The following is a 22977-nucleotide window of genomic DNA, read 5'->3' as shown; positions in this document are numbered from 1 at the left end:
GACGGAGACCACGCCCCACTCTAAACTCCCCTGTTGTAGGCCACGCCCACATCACGCCCACCAATGCGGAATCCCGCCCCCACAACCACGCCCACAGTAGTGAGCACGCCCCGCCCCCGAGGCCCCGCCCCCTGCGTGTTCCCGCGCCCGCGTTCCCGGGCGGAGCCGACCCGCGGCGGAAGCGGAAGTGCCGCGGCGGAAGGACCGGGCCGGCGGTTGCTGGGTTACCGCGATGTTCCGCGCCGGTAGCACGGGCGGGGATGGGGCACCGGGACGGGGCTGGGAGTGGGGGTGAGGGGTGTGGATCGGGTTGAGGGTGTTGCCAGCGGCTGGAGCGGGCCCGGACTGGCGTTCTGTGCCTCTCCCGGTAACGCCGCCCGCGCTCTCCCCACAGCTGTGGAGATCCAGCCCGCCTGCCTCGGGCTGTACTGCGGCAGGACCGTGCTGTCGGTGAACGGCTCCGTGGAGACGTACGGGGACTGCGGGGTGAGTGCGGGGCTCGGCGCGGTGCGGGATGGCTCAGGCGGGTCCCGGCACGGGCAGCGGCGCGGCCCCAGCGCAGCCCCTGCGGCTGCGGGCGGGAGCGGGTCCCTGAGCCAAACGGGAACAGCTCCCTGGGCCAGACGGGAACAGCTCCCTGGGCCAGACGGGAACAGCTCCCTGGGCTGCACCGCGACACGCTCCCCGGAGGAGGTGCTGGGGGTCTGGTGCTGAACCCGAGCTGAGGAAGGGCTGGAAAAGCTGGAGCAGAATGGGATGGTTTGGAGAGCTGTGCTGAAATAAGTCACTGTGCATACCGACATGCAGGAAGGGTGGGATGAAACGGAAGCAAGAAACTGGGGAACAGTGGTTGTGAGCAGCCTGGTGAGGGAGCTGAGATGCAAGGGAGTGGTGTGACAGCAGGAGAGGAAAATGGAGGCTTGCATAAAGATTTTTAATCATGCTTCTCCCTTGTTTATATTAAAAAAGATAAAGTAAGTTGAGAAATTACTGGGGTTATTGTTTTGTCTCTTTAAAAATCTGCTCTGTGTCTTGCCCATACTGCTTCAAGCTGTTTTTCCATTAATTGTAGTGATTTGCTCTTGGTAGTGGAATTCTAAATACAACCTGTGCTTTCTGTAGGTGTGTCCTAGAGGCCAAAGAACCGATGACAACAAAATCTGCCGGGAATGTATGGGATCTCCAGACCGCTATGACTGGTTGTACCTCGGCTTCATGGCCATGTTGCCCCTGGTTTTACACTGGTTCTTTATTGAGTGGTATTCTGGAAAGAAGAGGTTTGTGTACCCTTTCTCTAGATGAGTTGTTTAAAATTGGAAATCTTTTATCCACGAGTGATCAGTCTGAGATACTGAACTGAACTGTCCAGCACTTTTTAGAATCCTAGACTATTTTACTGCGGGGGAACCTTAAAGATCATCCAGTTCCAATTCTGTCTCATGGGCAGGGACACCTTCGAGCTGACCAGCTTGCTCAGAGCCCATCCAACCTTGTTGTTCGTTGAGCTGATGTGGTAGCATGTAGGTTTTGAGCAGCTATAGGAGCTTTTATTTACAAATGTAAGTGTCCTGCAGGGCACTCTTTCCAGTCACTGCCCTCAGGGCAATGTCTGTACCTCTTTAATGTGGTGGTGCACAGTCCATCTGTCAGTTTGGGCTGGATTTGGTTTCCCAGCAGACAGAAGCAGCAGGTTGTATCATCCCCTCTCTCCTGGGTCAGTGTCAGCAGAACTGCACAAGTGCAGTGAGAGGATGGGTTTGAGTTTTCTCTTTAGGAATATGTGTATTCTGGGTTTGGGTGTTGATAGCAGAGATGCTATGGCCTTTACATCAGAGAAGTTCTGTAAAAAAGAGCTTTAAATCCACAGCTGCGTTAGACTGGAGTTTTTAAAGAAGTGATGGCTCTGGACTGTACTGAACTGTCCCTGTCCGTGGCAGGGAGTTGGAACTGGATACTCTTAAAAGTCCCTGCTAACCTGAATCATTCTATAATTCTATGAGCACTGAAAAGATAGGGGTCTGAGGATGTTTCATATATGAATATTTACCATCTTGCAGCTTTGGAAGTTCTGCTTATATCCTGTGTAGCAATGTCATCCCTTCTGAGATGTGTGGTGCATTACCCTCACCGCTCTTTTCTTTTACACCCTAAATCACCTGAGATTGTCGAAGAGTTTCCACACTCAGCAGCTTTTAACTCTGCTGAGTTAAAGGGAAGGCTCTGCCCTGCCCAGCCTCCTGGGTGTTGGGATTTGCCAGGAGGTGGCAGCGTGGCAGTGACCGTGTGTGTTGTCCCGCAGCTCCAGCGCGCTGCTGCAGCACCTGACGGCGCTGCTGGAATGCAGCGTGGCGGCCGTGGTGACGCTGCTGCTCAGCGACCCCGTGGGCTCCCTGCACATCCGCTCCTGCAGGGTGAAGAAGCTCTCAGACTGGTACACCATGCTCTACAACCCCAGCCCTGACTACATCACCACAGTGCACTGCACCCACGAGGCCGTGTACCCACTGTGAGTGTGAAGGGTTCGTGCTCCTGCCTGCCCCTGCCCTTTGTACAGCTGGGTTTCTGTCCCTGCCTCTCCTCGAAGCTGCCAAAAGTGTTCAGGTAGAGCTGGGATCAGTGACGGTCAATGCCCTGAATCTTTTGTGCACTGGACTGTTTTACACGGATTTAGCAACACTTAATGACTTGCTGAGTAATCAAAGAAAGTGGCATAGCCCAGGCTATCACAATTTAGTTGGAAAGGACCTCTGGGATCATTGAGTCCAACCAATGACCGTGGCTCTGAGTGCCAATTCCAGTCTTTCCTTAAACACATCTAGATAAATATTTCCATCACCTCCCTGGTCAGCCCATTCCAGTGTCTGATCACCCTTTCTGTGAAGAAATTCCTCCTGATGTCCAACCTGAACCTCCCTATGTGCAGCTGGAGACTATGTCCTTATCCTGCCACTATGTAGCTTAAAACTTCTTTTCTTTTTGTTTTCCTTTCTTGGAAAGGAAACATCCTGGCTGTTTCCCCTAAGGAAAAGTGAGCCCATCATTCTGTGTTTTCACCTTTTGCCTATAAAGTCTTTAGAGTTCACTGACTTACCCCAAATTCCTTGGTTGTGACCCGAATCTCCATGAGAAAACTGTACATTTTAAGGAAGTTTTCTTTTTTTTTCTCCAGGTACACCATCGTGTTTATCTATTACGCCTTCTGTCTCGTGTTGATGATGCTGCTTCGGCCTCTCCTGGTTAAGAAGATTGCCTGTGGTTTGGGAAGGTCTGACAGATTCAAAAGCATTTATGCAGCACTCTACTTCTTCCCTATCCTCACCGTGCTGCAGGCCGTGGGAGGAGGCCTCCTCTGTGAGTTCTCTCCTAAAAACACTCCTGATCACACCTGTAAATGCACACTAAGAAGGGACTCAAGGCAGAGAAGGAAGGGACACTTTTTGCTTTGGGAATAAGGATATTGTTTAGGGTTATTTTGAGGGGTTTGAAAAGATTGCTCCTTAGGAGCTCTGTCCTCATCAGGCTCCTGACCGACACTGCTTTGCCTCAGCCATTGCTGCTAGAGACTGTCCCTTTCCCAAAAAAGGAATAGAGGGCGTGTGAGAGGAAGGTGCTTCAGAGGGAGCTAGTTCTACTTTTTGCTAAGGCAGAGTTTGTCTGATTTCAGAGATGGATTTCAGTGTAAATTTGGGGAGATTTGGCTATTTTTGGTTTAGCTTCCAGCATTCTTGTCACATTTGGAGAGGTGCTACAAAATCCCCACTCAGCCTGACTACTTTTCTCATTATGTGTCTTTTTCAATTCCTGGTGTAACTGTTGAGTAACTCCACTGAGGAATAGCAGAAAACCTCAGAGGGAACAGCTGAAGGGTTGTGCTTGGCCGACCCTCACTGCTGTGCATGTGTGGTGCCATGTTAGGAGGCAGCTAGAGTAGCTCAGTTTGCTTCACACTTGTGGGAAAACTCTCTCTGTTGAAGGATAAGCTGTGCCATTTTTTGCCTGCAAACATGTTGTCTGTTTGCCTTTAGATTATGCCTTCCCATACATCATCCTGGTGCTCTCTTTGGTTACACTGGCTGTGTACTTGTCTGCTTCTGAAGTGGAGGTGGGTAAACACATTCCCTGTGTTAAAACTCAGAGTAAAAAAGTTGAGTGAGCAGAGACCACTCTGCCTCTTGCCTTTTCTCAGTGGTGTATTTTACATTTAAGCCTCTTCCTTTATCCCTTCCCTCTTGGCTGGAAGAATCTCATGTGAGAATTCCCTCTGATGGTGCACTGAAAAACTGGGTGTGTGCTAGAAGGGCTCAAACCCAGGAGGCTTCACGTGGTTTTTGTGCTCTACCTGTCATACCTCTTAAATTTCAGGTGCTGGCTAACAGGCTGAATGCTAACAGGATATTGTGTTTATTTTGCAAGTTTTTCAAGGATCTGCTTGTGAGGAAGAAAAGGCTCGTTGTCCTCTTCAGCCACTGGCTGCTTCATGCCTATGGAATCATCTCCATTTCCAAACTGGATAAGCTTGAGCAGGACCTGCCTTTGCTTGCCTTGGTACCTGCCCCTGCCCTCTTCTACTTGATGACAGCAAAGTACACAGAGCCCTCACGCATCCTCTCTGAAGGTGGGAATGGACATTAAAAGGAGCCTGTGCCAACAGCTCTGTCCCACTGATCTGGATGAAGCAATTTTAGTGCTTGTCATGCTTTGGAAACTTCTGTTTCCAAACAGAAGCTGTTTATGTGCCAGTCTTCTGGTGAAACACCTCTGGGTGAGACTGTATAATATTAAAAAACTGCACTTTGTATTCTTCCTGAGTATCTGGTATAGATCAAAAGCAATGTCTTTTTATCTGTTTATCACTGTGAATCTGTATAAAAAGCTTGTGACACATCCTAGTACAATGGTTTGTGTGTGTATTGTTCATTTCCTAACACTATATTTGAATAAAACAATAGATCCTGGTTTTCAATAGACTTTAATAAAAAAAAAAATAGAGCTTGAATATACCAGAGAACTTGACTTTTTCATCACATGCTCTAGCTTCTGTCCCCCACCAGTGGAAACACTGGTCTTCTTCCTTCCATCAAAAGGTAAAATGTGCTTGATTCCTCATGATGTTTGACTGCTGGAGAAGAAATGCACTGTAAAATTCTCTATAAGGTAGAGTTTATGCTCTTGTGTGCTTCATATATGGAGACCTTCCTGGAGAGCATTGAATAGATCAGATTAAAGATTTTCTTTTCTTGGTAGCTGAGTTAGTATTGGTCACCAAAACTTGATGCTATAGAGGGTCTAGAGGAAGAGGCAGAGCAGTGCTTAAGGGCCAAAACCAGAACCAAGAGTAAAATCTTCTTAAATTAAAACCTTTCCACTGTATGGATCATTGGCTGTGACAATGCATATTTCTATGTGTCTGTGACAATGCTTTTTTCATTCTCCCACCTGCCAGCACTGCTAAGGACAGAGTCTGCCAGCAGCTCAGAGGCTTTGAAAGGTGTCACCTCAGCCAGGCTGCCTCAAGCTGTCACTCCACAGAAAGTTTGCTTTTGTTACATCATAGCTTTATGTGACTTAAAAAAAATTTAATGTGAAATGCCACTTGACAGGTTCACTGCACCTAAAAATTGTGTGCAAACAAACTGACTCCTGCATGCAGAAGCAAGGTTTTATTTAGGGATTAAGGAAGTAATTGAGCTTCTTAAATCGAATACTGTCTGTACTGCTGTGTGCAATGTCTAATTTGCAGACACAGTGATCTAGAGGAGAGTCCTAAAAGTATGGGATTAAAATTCATGTTAAAACACCACAGCTAAGGACTTTACCCTTTCATGTGTATTTTTGTGTGGACTATGTGTATTGGGTTTAAATGTTGTGCTAGATCTTGTTTTTAAAAAGAAAAGTACAAGTGCCAGGTAAAGAGTACATATTTTGCTAGGTCTGGAAAAGTGTGTTGATTTTGAAAGCAGAATGAGGGATTCTATTAAAAGCAAAGCTTATAGGAAGGCAGTGCACCCCATGGACTTTGGCTGGCACTCCAACCACTGACCTTTTTGCTGGACTCCAGTGCTTTATTCTTCTGCAAAACCTAGAATGAGAAATACAAATGAATAAAGTCTTTTATCATCTTCTCTCAGTAGCATTAAAATAACTATATATATATATATATATATATAAAATGGTAGTCACCGAAGCAGCAGTACAAATTGCTCACATGAAAATTCTAAAGAACATAAACATTAATTAACCACGTAGTCCTGCAGTGACAACACCCAGCCACAAGCTGCAGGAGTTGGGGTCTGTTAGTTTTATTTATCCTTTGTGGAAAAGCAAACACACAGTTCTAGGAAAATCAGTGATGCTCAGACTATTTAACAGCCCCCTCACTGCCATTACCACAGCTCTTCAGGAAGTGGAAGTTAGGGATGGTTAAGGAAGTTAAGGAATGCCTTAAAGCATTTCTTGTCCTTCCAATAAATGGTTTCTTTCAATCTCAGCAGGAGGATTGGATGCTCTGCTTGTGTTTTACAGATTCAGGGAATCATAGAATAGTTTGGGTTGAAAGGGACTAAAAAAGCACCCAGTTCCAAGCCCCTGCCATGGGCAGGGACACCTTCCACTATCCCAGGGTGCTCCAAGCTCCATCCAACCTGGCCTTGGACACTTCCAGGGATCCAGGGGCAGCCAGAGTTTCTCTGGGCACCCTGTGCCAGGGCATCAGAACCATCACAGGGAAGAATTCCTTCCTAACCTTAATCCAATCTAAACCTCTTTCAATTTGAAGCTGCTCCCCCTTGTTCCATCACTACAGGGCCTAATAAAAGCAGCCAAGAATTAATATATTTTGGGATTTAGAAGGAAAAAAAAAAGTATGGAAAAATAAAAAAGTTCAGTATATCTTACAGTGATCACCCATTCAGGATTTTTTGACAACCAGAGTATCCAGCCCTTCCAGCTTGTACTGTAGCCTGCTGTAAAAAACACTGGTCTTTTCCTCTCATCGCTGAATTTTTGTTGTTAGAGCTGGCACTGTGTTCAATATTTCCCACTCATTTTCCAAAAATTTGTGTGGTGATACAGAGTACAATTTTGGTTTTTTTCTTAAAATTGGAAAACCTCTCACAAAATGTTAAGAAACTTGTTTTGCTTATCTTGTTTCCCACAGCTTGACTGGCCACCAGACCTGTAGCTCTGCAGGAACTTTTTCAAGTACCCAATTCTTGCAAAAAAAATACCCAACCTTTGCTTTTCTGACAGGATAACTGGTGAAAAAAATTACTTGATAGTTTATTTGAACTTCTGTTAAAAATTAAAGCTACACCCAACTGGAAAAACATTGCAAGGCTGATGATCTGAATGAGAACAGCAAGAGCATTATGAGTCATGGATTTAAGGAAAGCTTGAGTATCAGATCAACAAAAGGAATAATATCAGGAGAAATTGTTTTTACAGCCAGAATACATATACATTGAAGGAAAACACAGATTTAATAATTTGTCTCATATGACTTCAAAGAGAAAATATTTGCAAAATATTTGCAAAATGCAATTTTGCTTTTTACAAGGTAAGTGAAATAAATTTATGCAAACCAGTACACCAGAAAATTAAGTTCATTTTTTGAATAAAGATCTCCTCTGACCATCCCTTCAGAAGATTTACAACAGAGTTAAGAGTTAAATGTTGTAGATTGCTATTCCAAAAAACAAAATATAAGGACTGAAAGATATTCTTAAAAATGTAATCTTAAAAAGAAAAAAAGTCTTAAAAGAATTTTGAAGTAGCTATTAACATGTTACCATGAAGCACTGTCAGGTCATTCAGGCTTTTGCCTATTGTTGGCTGGAGTTCACTGCAAAAATATCTTCTTTTATTATTCCTCTGTGAAAAAAATAATCACAACTGGATATTACCACAGCTTTCTAAATATTTTCCAAAGAGTTCCACTGTTTCTAGAGAGATCAGGAAGAATAAAATGAGTTTTAGCTTATGGAAATACAAAGGTTAATGTATTACTCTGACATTAAAAAGACAGTTTTCCTTTCAACAACATCATCCATTTCACCCCGTTGAACAAATTTTAGGAGTTTCCAAAATCAACACAAGTCACTCGTGTCTATGGCAGCAAATAAAATGGGTGAGAACAGCCAGAGCAGCACAGGTCTTGCTCAAGCAGGGAAACTCTTCCTCCTTTGCTCCCACCAAATGGAGTTGGCTCAATAATGTTGGATGAGCTCTACCAGTACCCAGCTAAATTTTATCCTGAAGGAAGACTTTGTTTCCAGACAGATATGATCAGATAGAGCTGACAGCCAAGGGTCTGAAAGATGTGCAGAATCATTTCAAAGCATAAATTCCACATTTCACAGGCCTTTGCCACAGCTCACCTGCATCCCAGCCCCCTTCATGTGCCAGGGAAGCCTTTTCCTAAAATCCCCGAGTACACCAGACACACAATATTGATTATGCCTCATGTCTTAAATACTCTTTGTTTCCTTCCAAATTTCATCTCTCTTTTCTGCAAGGAAGAGAAAGGGTTTTTAGACAGTGAACATTAGACTTATACTGTTAGGAATAAAAGCAGGGTGTATCAGTACCTGATTAGCTTAACCTGTCTCCCTTTTTTATTTTTAAATTTTGTATACCTCTCTTTTGTTTCTCTCTGGGTTTCTCCCAAGGTTAGCCTGCTTAGGTTTAATTCTTCTTTTTACAGCAGAAGAAAGAATTCTGAAAGTAATCTCAAAAGCTCATCTTAGTCCATCTCTGCTGTGCAGCAGAATCAATTAGACCTAAGTACCCCTGACAGATGTTTGATTTGTCCTTAAAAACCCCGGTGGCAGAAATACTCTGTGTCTGCAAAACTCAGACAACTGATTCCAGTTTGATTCCAGGGCTTCCTCTGTGTTCTGTCTGTGCTTTCTAAGGGCCTTCTTCTTATCTTAAATCTGTTCTGTTCCCAGTTACTTGTCTGAAAAAGTGGGCAAGGAGAAAATCTTGCTAGGAATTTTTATTTATTTGATAGTTCCTACCATGCCTTCTCTTGGATTTACCTGCTTTAAATTGAAAAGTTGCATATTTCTTCAATCTTTTTTTTTTCATTATCTTTACTGTATTTCTCTTCAATCTCAAAATAATCTGCATCCTCCTTTAATCTCCAAGTCAGTCCTATACCAAAGCTACAGGTGAGAACACACACCTTAAACCTTTTCACACACACTGGTCTGACTGTTGCCTTTTTCATTGCTGCAAATCTTTATTGACTTATGTTCAACTTTTCAGCTTTAATTCTGTTTATCACTTCTTAAATATCTCCCTCTTGATGGATATGCACAAACAACTCTTTTCACCTAAATGCGAAAACATGGATTTAAAACAATTATTATGAACATTTTTTCCCTTAAATTGATTTTCTGACTTACTAAAATAAAAATTCTTAATTCTAGTTCTGCCCTGCAGAGGGTGCTCCCACTCTTATCGTGTTTGTCATCTGCAGATATAATAAGCATTTGCTCTATTCTATCACCTTCAGGAAAAAACAGATTAATTCCAGTATGAGGCCAGACCTCCTGCAAACTAACAGGAATCATTCTATTCAGTCAGTAAAGCATGGGTAACAATTATTTTTCTATTCAGTCAGTAAAGCATGAGTAACAATTATCTAGAGTGATTTTTCCAGCTGTTTTTGCTCAGCCTGAAAAAGAGGCAGTTGAAGGGACATAGATTAAAGGTGTGTAAAAATCACACACACCTTTGGTGGAGGAGATGAGTTACTGCTTCTCATAACACAAGAACTGCAGGATGCCAATCAACTTTTGAGACAGCACGTTTAAAACAAGGGAATTCTTGTCCTTCTTAAATAAATGATATAAGTTATTAGGGAGGATAAATGTATATGTGAGCTAAAAGAATCAATCAGTGATAAGAGAATATTGCACTGAAGATCCAGCATAGCATAAAATTCCATCAAAAGCTATTAAAATGCAGATATCATCCTCATCCAGAGAAGTTCCTGACAATCCATTTGTCATGGAGATTATACAGAAGGGTCATTCTATATTTGACTGTTCTTGCATTACTTCTCCAAGGAGGACTATTGATCACTGCAGAAGACAGGATCCTGGTAGGACCAGCACTGAGCCTTACCCAGCACGGCTATTTTGGGAACTGAAGCTGATTTGAACTTCACTCACCTCTTCCTGATGAGCACTTAAATATAATCAAAAGTAGCTCTGGCCAAAAAAAAGTCTAATTTGATGTATGTGCATCTCTCAGCATAGAAGAATCTCATCTTGGTTAAGGCCAAAGAAACACAAGTCACGAGTTAAATGACTTTTCAGTGGAAAAATACATCCCTTCTGTTTTACTGCAGTAAGTGAAAGCACAGAAAGGGAGGACAGGAACAATCCAGGCAGGCTGGGAGAACTGGAGAACAGAGAGACGAGATGATACCCAGGAAATAAAGCCAAACAAAGGAATGAAACTGGGCCCAGGATGTGAAGCAACACAGGACTCTGAACTCACTTCTGTGCAGAACTTCAATGTCAAGGGCTGCACTGCCTGTTTTTGTTCCCTCTGAGACTCTGAACACGGGTAAACCTGTCATATCCACTCCTGTGATCAAAGACAAGAAACATCAGATAAACTCAAAGTATAGGTGTTTGGATATTCTCACGAGCTTTAATTTTTTTTTTTTTAATAAAGGACTGTAGCAGAAAAACCAGTATAAAAAAAAAAAAAAAAAAAAAGTAAAATATGGAGAACAGAGGAAATGGCTCCCTTGGCAGAAACAGGTATGTGAGGAAGGCAGAGAAAGGTGAGCTGAGTCTCATTACTTTGATATTTTGCATCACTGTAATGCTCCAAACAAAGAAGAATGAGCTTGATCTGACATGGTTCCTACAAAGGAATTTATTCCCCTCGCACATATCACCTCCATAACACAGCATGCAGACTGAGGCATTTTGCAGATGAAAATAGTGGAGGGCAAGTGCAAGAAATACTGAAAGCCCCGAAAGAAAAATGGAGGAGAAAAGGAAGCAACTTCAGTTATTTCATCAAAATAGGATGAAATAAAGCAAAGTAGGAAAAGTTTAAAAAGGAGAGAGTGTTAGCAGTGTGTCACTGAGTGAAAATAAACAATTGTTTTTTATACCTAGTTCTGTTCAGGACACAAAAGCAAGGGCAATCCTGATAACAGTCTCATCAGCACTGTATTAGATGAGGGGGGAAGCTCTTTTGGATGGATCATATTAAGGAAAAGACAGAGTAGGAAAGTATCAAGGTATATTTGGCAACTCTTTTGTATGTTCTGCTTAGCTGAGCTGCCAGAAAGAGCATGAGAACAAATGGAGCACAGAGGTTTACTCCAGCCCTGATTTTTGGGGAGGCTCGAGGAGTTACACGACCATGGCTCTCCTTTGTGATGTGGGAGCTCAACCTCTCCACCAGCAGAATGAGAACAACCCTCAAGGCCAGCTGTAAATTCTCCTTTCTCAGGTCAGCCATGCAAAGAGGACATTTCCTGCACTCCTGGCATCTGATTTATCCTCTCTCAGATCAGGCTGCTGACCAAGAGTCAGACAATTTCCCTGGGGACAGAGCATCTGCTATGGACCAAAGGAGCTCTTGGAATCTTTGAAAGCTGCACAGTTCATATTCAGCATTTCAGTGCCCCACTTTCTTTGGCAGAAAAGCTCTTCATTGTTCTAAGGAACAGTGTCAGTAGCCTTGGGGGATGTCTTGACCACCATCACTCACTCCAACAGATTTACTACAATAATTCAGAGAAAACTTCAACTAGTGCCCAAAATGGGGAAGTCTTGACAATGAAGGATGGATGGTAGGCATGCAATGTCAGTGGAGGCAGGCAGGAGTTGTGGGCCTGGGCTAATGGAGGCAAGTGCAGGAAAATGGAAGAGACATAGAAAATAGGAATGTGGGTGATTGGGGTCACAGCTGTGAGTGCTGTAGAAGAGCAGGTGGAGTGGCCATGGGGTGTGGAGAGTGGGGCAGAGTTGGCATGGCCAGACCCAGCATGGCAGAGTTTCAGTGGCCCAGCCTCTTGTTTGAAGTGGATATTTCTGGAAGAGAGGTTCTGGACACAGCCAGCAGAGCCCCCATGGACAGATGTGTGTAGAGCTTTCATGGACAGATGTGTGTAGAGCTCCCATGGACAGATGTGTGTAGAGCTTTCATGGACAGATGTGTATAGAGCCCCCATGGACAGATGTGTGCAGAGCCCCAATGGACAGATGTGTGTAGAGCTCTCATGAACAGATGTGTGCAGAGCCCCCACTGGATTTAGATTTTCCCTCCACCCAGTGAAAGTCAATAACAACATACCAAAAGCACAGAGCACATCAGCCAGGATGACTCTGGAAACTGCACACTCAGCTTTCCAGACCAGGATCCCGACCTCATCCTTGCTGACAAATCTCCCCACAATCCTCCCACATCTGTCTGCCCCATGCTCTTACTGCACTTTTAGTCCCTCCCAAATCAACATCCTAACCTCATCACCCTCTCTTCCCCTGCATCCCAGCACACAAAACATTTCCTTCAAGCCCATCAGACCTCTCAATGCCTCTCAAGTCTTTCAACATCAGCCCATGGCCTCAGTAGTAAAAAACTCTGAGCCAAGATAAATATATCTCTCTTACCTTTCCAGGTTCCTTATTAAAATCCCTCTTTTCCTGGGGAATTTTTGATTGTAAAAGCAATAACTCAGAATCAAGCTGAATCCTAATAAACAAAACCAATGTAGACATATTTAGGAGGTTGTTAACAAAACAAACAAACAAAAACAACAACAAAATTAAAAATTAAGAAAAAAATAATGCATTCTCATTTTCAGGTCTCTCATGTGAATATAAGGTATGTCTACGTTGATGCTTTTGAGCTCCATTCCATTCCATTCCATTCCATTCCATTCCATTCCATTCCATCTTTATTCATTAATTCCTTCTGATACATCTGATGAGAATAGAACTGGCAAAGAAGGCAAAGACATACAGAACCAGTAGGATTTCTACTACAAGGTTTTAAATTACAAGTCAAGGCAGGCTTGTGGGGAGAACCAATATTTTCCATAGAAAAAATACACATGGAGAAAACAGATGCTTTCAGGTAGGTAAGTCCAACCTGCTGGTCTGCAGGATAAAAGTCTGAGCACAGATTTATCCTTCTCTCTTGGGTGAACATTGTGAATTTGTGTGTTTTACAGGATGCACTCAGAACAAGGGAAATTGCTTCCTTTTTAAATTTCCTATACAAAACAGGAGTTGTGCAAGAAGTACGAGCCTACCTAAAGAAGTGTTTGAGGAAAGAAATCTGATACAGAGGAAGAGAGGATAAATCAAAGGGCAAAAAGAGGAATAAGAAGCCCCAGCAGTCTTATAGCAACCAACTACAGAACCACAAATCCATCTTGACCAGACTTGGGGAGCATGTGACAAAAAATGTGAAGGAAAAAATACATTGATGAGATATTTCCTTTAACTCAATTCAGCTGAGCAGCTGTAAAAATGCAGCACAAAGAAAAAAACAAACAAGAAAAAGAAAAAAGAAACAAAAAGACAGAGAGACAATGCTTCTATTCCATTCAGGCTGTGAAAATTCCTGGCCTGCAGCTCTCTGGTCATCATCAGATCATAACTCCCTGGACCCTCAAAACAACTTGGTCAACTTCCCCAGCAAAAATATTTCTACTGAAGTTAATGCTCAGAAGAGTAAAGATAAGACATTTATAACTGCCTACAAGATCAAGGGCCACGGCTGGATGCTGGCTGCAGCTCATTTTTTACAGTAATTACATTGTTAATTAATGGCAACACTCATTTCATGAGGACATTAATGGAATAGTTCTGCCACCAAGAAAAATTGTAGAGTTCTGAGCAGTGGTTTTACACAAGTTTCCAGGAACTCTTATTTTCTTCTCTGTAGGGATTCTTAGCTCAGATTGTGCAGGGAAGGAGGCTCAAAAGCAGGGTTTGGTTCATCAGGAAGAGTCTCAGCTTTTCCCCCTTTACTTTTGTCCTATAACCCTTTAAAAGGCAGATCAGGAGAGAGGCAACTAATATATATATAATAATAATGATAAAATTATTATATAGTGCTAGATTGAGGATCTGCACATTCAGCTCCATGAATAAGTCCACAGAATATTTGGATTATTTTGCTTGTTCACACCTTTTGCAATGCCTTGCAATTCAGGTGACATTCAGAAGGAGAAACCTCTGTGCCATAGATTATCTTTTCTGAGAATGTCAAAATGTCTGCCTCTTTAAATTTCATATTTTCCAGTTGCTTGGCGCTTTTTTTTTTCCAGTTTTGCTATGAGAATTAAATATAGCCTATAAAAATAAAACAGAATATGTCAAAACAAATGAAATTTCCACAACAGCAGATAATGAATCCCTTTACTGGCACTGGTGGAGTTTTTAGTTTTCATAATATCTGCATGAGGATCTACTATCTTCTACCCCCTCTGAGATTTCACAGTTAGAAATTTCAACAGCCTGCAAAGAAAGAACACTGAAAGAGCAGTGGTTAAGGGGGTGTTTTCTGTATTTAATTGCATTTAATCACAGAAAGAGTTAAAAAAATAACCAATGCAGCTTGGTAATGAAAAGAAACTTTAAAATGTTAACCTGTGAAATTTACTATTTGAGGGACCCTCACTGCAGGAGTAACTCAGGTTAAAATTTTGGAGGAGTGCAAACTCTTTGATAATGTCTGAACAGCCTTCTATTCTAAATTTCTATTTCACATCATGGTTTGCTTCCAGTAAATATCTGTTGATTTTAATTTCTCCTTTTCAGCTGCTCCTCCAAGCAGCTCCAGCAGAGACATGGGAGGGGCTGGGATCCAAATCAGCCTCTCACTGACTCTTTTTAACATTCCTTATAAAAATGTTCTGATAAATTGACCAGAAGAGTAGCAAACTGTTCCGTGAATCTGGTAAAAACAGACCTTGTGTTTTTGAAAGTGACTTTACAACCAAGTAATTAACAGTTAATAAGGTCAGACACCAAAAAAATTCATTTTCTTCTTCAAAGGTAGGGACTATAAATGCCTCTCACTTTGACCAATTACAAAATTGATTTTTGACCTTTGCACTAATGAACCCAAAGAATTTTTTGTATAATGTACCATTGAATTCAGACTTATCAAATGCTATAAGTCCAAAAATTTTACTCTTGAGTTTCCAAATTCAACCTTTTTGTTGGAAGATTTTCTTGGAAGACGAGCATCAAGACTTTTTTTTTTTCTTTCCATTTCTTTCTTCCATATTAAAAATAATGCAATTAACTGAGCAATGTACTGTGCAATATTTAACACTTTAAATTAAAACAGCTGAAGCCTTCCAAAATTAAATGAGCACAAAACTTAGACGGGAAGAAAATAATTTTCTGCAAAAATCACAGCTATGTACCAGACAACAAAATTCTGTAAGATAAAGAAACTGTGACTAATTAATATATCATGCAAATTAGGTCCTGATCAAATTTAATGTGATTTTATTCCAGTGTAGAAACCTGATTATACCAGATTTAATAAAAAAATCTAAAAAAGTTTTAATCTGGTAATCTGTCTTTATGCTATCATTCAGAAAGTATATCAAATATACACAACAGAAAGTAGGACAGAACATAAAATCCAGCAAAACCTTATCTCACAGCTTGTTGGGAAATGCAGGTACCTTTATTTTAAGCAGTTTGCCTGGAGGGAGTGAATTCCAAGCATGTGTTTGTTTGTCTCACAGTCTGTAAGAAGCATCAATACAGATGTGACATTCTGAGAGGTTCTGATACAGAAAAAAATTCCCATTCTGTGTCTGTGAGTGCATACATTTATATATACCACACACACAAAAGTCATGTGCACCCAAGCCCAAGGGAGTCACTTTCCATGTGGGAACATGTCAGAAGGCAAAATTCAATATCTGGAATAATTTCTAAGGTAATTTCATTTTTGGCACTGTATAACTATCTGCAGAACTGGGAGTAGGTTTCAAAGCCTTTACCTTTTCATCACACTCACAGGAGCACAGAATGATTTGGATTGGAAGGGACTTTCAAGATGATCTCATTCCAGGTTTCCCTGCCCATGGCAGGGAGTTGGAACAAAATGGTTTTGAAGGTCCCTTCCAACCCAAAACATTCTGTGATTCCACCATTCTGTGTTTGTTGAAATGAATCCCTGCTTATCCATACATGAACAGAATTAATAAGCATACAATAAAGCATGACATGACCAGTAGCTGTGACAAGAACATCTAAGACTTTGTGTTCCAAAGAACCAGATTCCAATTATTTGTATCTTCACTTTTAGAGAGTTATGCTTTTTCTGATGCAGTTGTTTCTCACCAGTTTCATTTAAAATGGAAGGGCTGCTTGCAAGCACTGGAAGAACAAAGAAAGAAGTAAATTCCCCAAAGAAGGGGAATTGTGATTTATTTTTGAACAGTTCTAGCAGTATGGCAGAAGGTGACAGTGGCATGAAATCTGGCAGGGAGAAAACAAATATCTCCCAAGTCTCTGTTGGAGCAACTCTTGAAGAAGAAGATGGAACTCTAACACAGTTACTGATTCAGAATTATTCTTCTGTCCTTTTTAAGCTGAAAACTGTGATTTTTTTGATGAGGCAACAGCCTCAAGCTGTGCCAGGGAAGGCTTAGATTGGATATTAGGAAAAATGTTGTCACTGCAAGGGTGACCAGGCACAGGCTGCCCAGGGAAGAGCTGCAGCCACCATCCCTGGAGGGGTTTAAAAGATGTGTAGATGTGGCATTTAGGGCTATCTTTTAATGAGGGGCTTTAGCAGTGCTGAACTAATGGCTAGACCCGATGATCTTAGAGGGATTTTCCATCCTTAATGATTCTGTTCTAGGATTTTTGTCTGCAGCAGTTCCTTAACATTAATTGTTAAAACTCCAGTTTTCCCTCAGCGAGCTCACCGGGGCTGTAGAAGGCAGGCTGAAAAAAAAGATCTTAAAATCCTCTTGCTGCTGCAGCAGAGAGCTGCTTAGAAACTCTCAGCAGTGAGCTGCGGGGGTGAGGGCCAAGCACTGCTCACCATGTTTTGAAAATATTTCTATTCTCCTCAATAATCCCTCCAGTGCAATTTTCCACGCATGCCACGGTGCAGCATTCTCTCTTTCCAAAGGGTTTCTTTGCCTCTCATGCAGAAATTCAATTCCATAAGCACAGCAAGCTGCAGCTGATGTGTCTGAGCAGCACTAGATTCATGTGCAGCAGTAACAAGGGCTAAAAAATAAATGCAAAACACACAGAAGCCTCTTAGGTATAAAAAGCTACATAAGATACATAAGATAATGCATTAAGGGATTGGTTTATAATCTTCAGTTCTCTACCATTGATGCTGTCAGCTGGTAAAGGATAGCTGTGATTCTTACATCCCAGATATCACATATTTATTTCAGTAGTTTTGTCTTACTACATTTTCCCTGAGTCATCTGCATTTATCAATGAGAAGAAGCCTGCTGTGTTCTCACAGCACAACTGCTCTTTTTCATGCTGTTTATCTAAGAAACTCACTAGACATACAGTGAACTGATAAAAATTACTCCTTTCCTCCCCCAAAAAAATCTTCTACACAATGAGCTCTGGCAGCCAAGGATAAGGACCAGGACCACCTGGTTTGAAATTCAGTATTTTTCTCCCAGAAGAGCCAGTGCTGTGTGAAAAAGAAGAGCATGGAGGCGCTGGGGATGAAGCTCCTCTGTGCAGAGGTGTTGTACTACAGCATCTCTTCAGCTTTAGAGATAAGAGACACACCGGGGTACATCCATCTCTCCAAAAAAAAACCACTTAGGGAATGCAAGATGGGAGCAAAAAGTACAAACAACCTTCTGGCTGCAAAGCAGACACATGCTGTGGGCAGAGAGAGGTGAGGCAGGGAACTGGCTATAAAAGGATGTAAACAACACACATCAAACAGCTGTGGGGGGAAAAAAGAAATACAAAAAAGAAAAGGTCTGGTTGTTGTTTCTTGATGAATTTAAAGCTGATCTAACTCAGCAGTAGTCAAAAAAAGCCAGTCCTGCTCTCCCTGGCCACTCTGCCACATTCCCATCCCTCCTCTTTTTTCACCACTAACAGTCATGCGGCCTCATGGTTAGGCAGGTGGATAAAGAACTGCAACCCCCTGCTTCTCCCAAGAAAAGGAAACCCTGACTTTCATCTCTATCAGCAACCTGAACAATTTGTTTTGTGGCCACAGTGCAAAGAGAAGGGTGGGAACAAAATATGCCTTATCCTACAAATCAAACCATACCTGAGGGGAAAAAACAGAGAAATAGAGCCCAAACTTTATTTCATGTGGGTATCTAAACTGGAGCTGAGGCTTTAGCCTCCTGTCAGAGCCAATGGAGAGAAACTTCCAGCTCGAGCTGAGCTCCAGCTCCAGCCTGGAGAAGAGGAGGCTCAGAGGGAAACTTCTCACTCTGCACCTCCCAGACAGGTGGGAGCAGCCAGGTGGGGATCAGGATCTGCTCCCAGGGGACAAGGGACAGAACAAGAGGGAATGGCCTCAAGTTGTGCCAGAGGAAGCTTAGATTGGGTGTTAGGGGAAAATCTATTCACTGAAAGGCTTGTCAAGCACTGGCACAGCTGCCCAGGGCAGTGGTGGAGTCACCACCCTCGGAGGGATTTAAGAGATGTGTGAATGTGACACTTGGGGACATGGGTTAGTGGTGGCCTTGGCAGTGCTGGGGGAATGGTTGGACTTGATGATCTTGGAAGTGTTTTCCAACCTAAATTATTCTGTGATTCTTCTGAGTTGCTTTAAACATCTATTCGAGGATGCAGGATGTCTGAAAATGCCTCTTTGTTCTGGCTGTCTAAAAGGGACACGTGACAAGCATTTGGACAGGTGAACCCCACCCAGAAAGAATGTCACATCCGATTAAGTATCATTATCTATTGTGTTTTATCTTCTCTTTTCTTCTGCTGGAGTCAGGATCACATATTCCAGAGATGGTATTTCGTGTTCGGACTCAGATGTTTATTAATTCTTATCTATTTTACAGTGAGTTCTGCAGCACTTCAAGCTAACAAGCTAAAAATGGGGATGTATCTCTGTCTCTACAAGGTTTTTTAAGCCTAAACTGTCCAATTAAGAACTTACACCTAAATTATTTTTACTTTTAACCAAACACCTGTGACCTGCAATGAGGACTTTTCTATCCAATTAAACAAGATCTCACCTAGACCCATGAAGAAGGTGGTGATGAAGAAACTTCTGTCCTGAAACCTCCATCTTGCTTTCTATATATTACTATATTCTAAAACCTTAAATTCCGAGTTTTCCACCATGTGACATTACACACTTCTATCCAAACCACACACTCATAATCCCATTATATCATTCAGTTTTGGAAGCCTTCTCCACAGCCTCAGGTCAAAAGCTGTGTTTTCTTGAGGGTCAGTGCCTGTCAGCACAGAAAATTCTCAGTATCCAGGGTTCCAACAATTATCCCTACCTCACACAGAGGGAAGCTGCAGCACAGAGCTGGGATCAGAAGGGAATGCTGCAGTTCTCCTGTCACTCCTGCTTGTGCAGGGTCTTCAGTAAAGATGCCTCTCATTTAGACTCTTATGTGAGAGATTAACCCTCGCAGTATCACACATCAGCAAACTCCCATCTTCTTCTATTAATAACTTAGTAATTATTATTAGTAGTAATAATTTTGGCAGTAAGATTTATTTTATAGAACACTTCAAATCGTTTAAATGCATTAAAAATTCAATTCTCTTGTTGGGGTTTTTTTGGGGGGTGTATTTTTCAGGGCTGGTTAAGTCAAGACTACCTGTCATCTCTGCAATAATCTCTCCTGGAAAATTCTGCATACTGAAGCAAAGATTGCTGCCATTTATAGTCTCTTCTAGACATTCAAATGTCAAATTCTTTCTGACAATTAAAAAAAATCCACAAGTGACAATGAAGTAATACAACTGATAAAATAGCATTTTTTCCTTACAATTTTTTTTTAATTACTTGATATTGGATATTTCCCATGTTTAGGTAAATCATTTTGCTTGCTCACCTTGCTCAACAGTTTGCCCAGAGAAGCTGTGGCTGCCCCTGGATCCCTGGAAATGTTCCAGGCCAGGTTGGATGGGGCTTGGAGCACCCTGGGATAGTGGAAGGTGTCCCTGCCCATGGCAGGGGAGTTGGAACAAGATGGTCTTTAAGGCATCACAACTTATGCATAAATCCAATTCACTCTTCCTTCTTCAGTTTTTCTGGAAGATGCAATCACCTGCTGGGACACTATGGAAAGAAATTATATTGTTGAACTCTGCTGTCTGCAGAGCCAGCTCTGCATACATGCATATAAATTACTCTCCTTTCCTTGGCAAGGTGAAATATTTAGAGGTGTAAAATAAATGTGTAAAAGGTTTTAATTTTCCTGTGAGTTACATCCTCAATTAGCTGAAGTGGTGAGAAAGAAAACAGCTTTATGATTTCAGCATCTTGCATAAAACACTCATCTTATAGACTAATGCAGAGCTGGCCTGAAACAGATGATTTAGAGACCCCTGAAGGAGAAAGGGAAGTTTTGGAAGTTTTACATCCGCATAGATAAATACATTATGGAGATGCTTTTAAAACACCTTCTGTTTGAAGCCATTCTGGCATTATTGGCTTCAGAGGTCTCAGAGAAGTTGCCATCCCCAGCTCATAATTGCTGCCAGATCTTTTATTATCAGACAATCACCATTCAAGAGGTGTTTGGGCAGCACTCTCAGGCCCATGGTGGAATTTTTGGGCATGCCCTGTGCAGGGCCAGGAGCTGGACTTGATGATCCTTGTGGTTCCCTTTCAGCTCAAGGCGTTCTATGATTCTATGAATCTATGCAAAAGTTTCGAGTAAAGATATATTATTTTAAAAAAAAATTTAAAAAATCAGTTTTCACCAAGCCAGAGGGCAAACCAGCCTCCTGCTGAACCCTGTGCATCTGCAGACCCCTCTGACAGCAGTGGGTGCATCCTGAGGGAGGGGAGCAGGGTTTTGCTCCCTTGCACTGGCAGTGTTAAGGTCTTCGTGATGTAAAAAGCTCCACACAAACAGACCTTTGCCTCCACGTGATTTTCATGGTGCTCCTGCCCAGTCAGTGCAGGTTCAGAGCCTGCATGTGCACAAAAGCAAACAATGAAATCACAACAGATCTGAGAGGAGAACTTCAGCCCTGAGTCACAATTCACTGACCATAAGACCCTTACTCTTCTTACTTTGACAGAAGTGTAGGCACGCATCTATAAAAGGGTTAATTGCACCACTTAATTAGTGGCTTGTCTTCATTTTCTTCTATCTTCACTCAGAGTCAGGATTAAAAAACACGAAGGAGGCAAATTTTCTCATGTTTGGGCTTGGTTGTTTATTAAATCTTATCTAAAGTACAGAAAGTTCTGCAACATTTTCAGTTACCAGCTAAAAGTGAGCAAAATGGAGCTGAATCTAGCTAGTTACGAGATCTTTTAAAATCAAACAGTCCAACAAAGAATTAACACCTGTATTATTTATACTTTTGACCCAATAACCAAATTCCTGTGACCCTCAGTGCAGCACTCACTGTCCAACCAGAAACTGCTGCCTGAAATCATGAAGAAAAAGGAAGAAAACAGAAAGAGACACCACCTAAAATCCTTCATCTTGTCCCATACCTATTACTATATTCTAAAAATCTCAAATTCAAAACCCTTCACCATGTGAAATCACACACTTCTATTTAACTCCACACCCGTGATTTTAACTCCATCACTCAAATTTGGAGCCTTCTCCAAGGCCTCAGGTCCAAAGCAGTGTTCTCCTGGGGGTCAGTGCCAGAAAGCACAGAAAGCTCAGAAAAATCAGGTTTCTGGCTTACAACAACATCAAGTTTCCCCGGCCCCTATAATGTATAAATGACACCTTCTGGTGCCTCATTAAAGCCCCTCCAGGTGAGCCAGGGCTGGGATCAGCTGAGCCATCTTCCCTATCAGATTGATTTTTTTTTCTATGACAGCCAAACCCCTGCAGGCAGCAAAGTGCAGGCAGGCACCCTCCCATCACCCCAAAATGCTTTTTTCTCTCTCTCTTAATTTACACCAGAGAGCACTTCTAACAGTACAACCGTGAAAGATTAATTCCACAGTTACCAACTAATTTATTCCCATATGTTCGAGACGAAATATTAAATTTTCCTTACCAATTTCTTAATAGCAGCAATAGTACCTTCAAGACACTGCACAATTTCCCCACTGAATGCTGAGCCTTCATTTTCCAAGTGTTTTCCTAAATGAAAAACACAACGAAATTAGAATGTATGGTTTCTAAGTGTCAAGTGCTGCTCTATTGTTCTGCAAGAATTACTCTGAAAGAGAAGGGTTGGTTTGTTGTGTTTTTTTTTTTTTTTTAATTATTTGCTAAAGCTGTTTTCCCTTGTTCTAAAATAGGTCAGCATCTTTCACACTCCTCCTCCTCCTCCTGGTGCACAGAAGAGGCAGATGCACCAGCAGCATTTGAAGTCCACAGGACCTGGTAAAATTTTCAGCCAAAAAATGCTTCCAACTTCAATTCTGTTGAGTTAATCTTTTAAAACAGTCATTCTGAGAAGTTTGCAGAGGTTATTAAACTGAATTAAGAGCTGTGGATCAAAATAATTTCCCCTTAAGCAGGGTGTAGCTAATCTTTAGAAATTTTGCAGGCAGTCATGCCTTCATTGCATCTTTTTCCAACCAAAAATGCTAATCCGGATTCATCAAAGCCTGAAGTGAGATTTACATTAGCCCAGAAGCTACTCTTTGTGTTGTAAATTTTAATTTAGCTTGAGCTGGAATAATAACTGCAGGGATTTGAATTCATCCAAAATATTATTGTACCTGTTACAGTGGTGTGAAATTTGTTTTTATATCCTGATTTTGTAAGAGAGCCTAAATCCTCCTAGGAAAGGGAGTAAGAAAATTTGTAATCCATGAATAAGT

The 22977-nt window shown here is 41.9% G+C and overlaps 1 protein-coding gene and 1 long non-coding RNA gene across 3 annotated transcripts; one reads left to right on the top strand and one right to left on the bottom strand.

Moving 5' to 3' along the window:
- Positions 1-134: 134 nt before the first annotated feature.
- JKAMP (JNK1/MAPK8 associated membrane protein) lies at positions 135-4996 on the top strand. The gene is made up of 7 exons (XM_014871407.2): positions 135-245; positions 395-486; positions 1123-1277; positions 2300-2506; positions 3170-3351; positions 4026-4102; positions 4414-4996. The coding sequence occupies exons 1-7, from the start codon at positions 233-235 to the stop codon at positions 4630-4632; spliced, it is 945 nt and encodes a 314-aa protein (XP_014726893.1). The 5' UTR covers positions 135-232; the 3' UTR covers positions 4633-4996.
- On the bottom strand, positions 4963-20604 carry LOC148223462 (uncharacterized). 2 transcript variants are annotated; one of them, XR_015804286.1, is made up of 4 exons: positions 20057-20604; positions 12648-12729; positions 7788-10599; positions 4963-6079 (listed from the first exon to the last, which is right to left on the bottom strand). It is a non-coding gene; the product is annotated as an uncharacterized LOC148223462 (long non-coding RNA). The 2 variants fall into 2 exon arrangements; XR_015804285.1 differs by lacking the exon at positions 20057-20604 and having other exon boundaries at positions 12648-13312.
- Positions 20605-22977: the final 2373 nt, after the last annotated feature.

This window comes from Sturnus vulgaris, chromosome 6, assembly GCF_052056855.1.
Source record: "Sturnus vulgaris isolate bStuVul1 chromosome 6, bStuVul1.hap1, whole genome shotgun sequence".
Classification (NCBI taxonomy): domain Eukaryota; kingdom Metazoa; phylum Chordata; class Aves; order Passeriformes; family Sturnidae; genus Sturnus; species Sturnus vulgaris.
The sequence above is the reverse complement of the archived record's forward strand: the minus strand, read 5'-3'. Positions and strand labels throughout refer to the sequence as shown.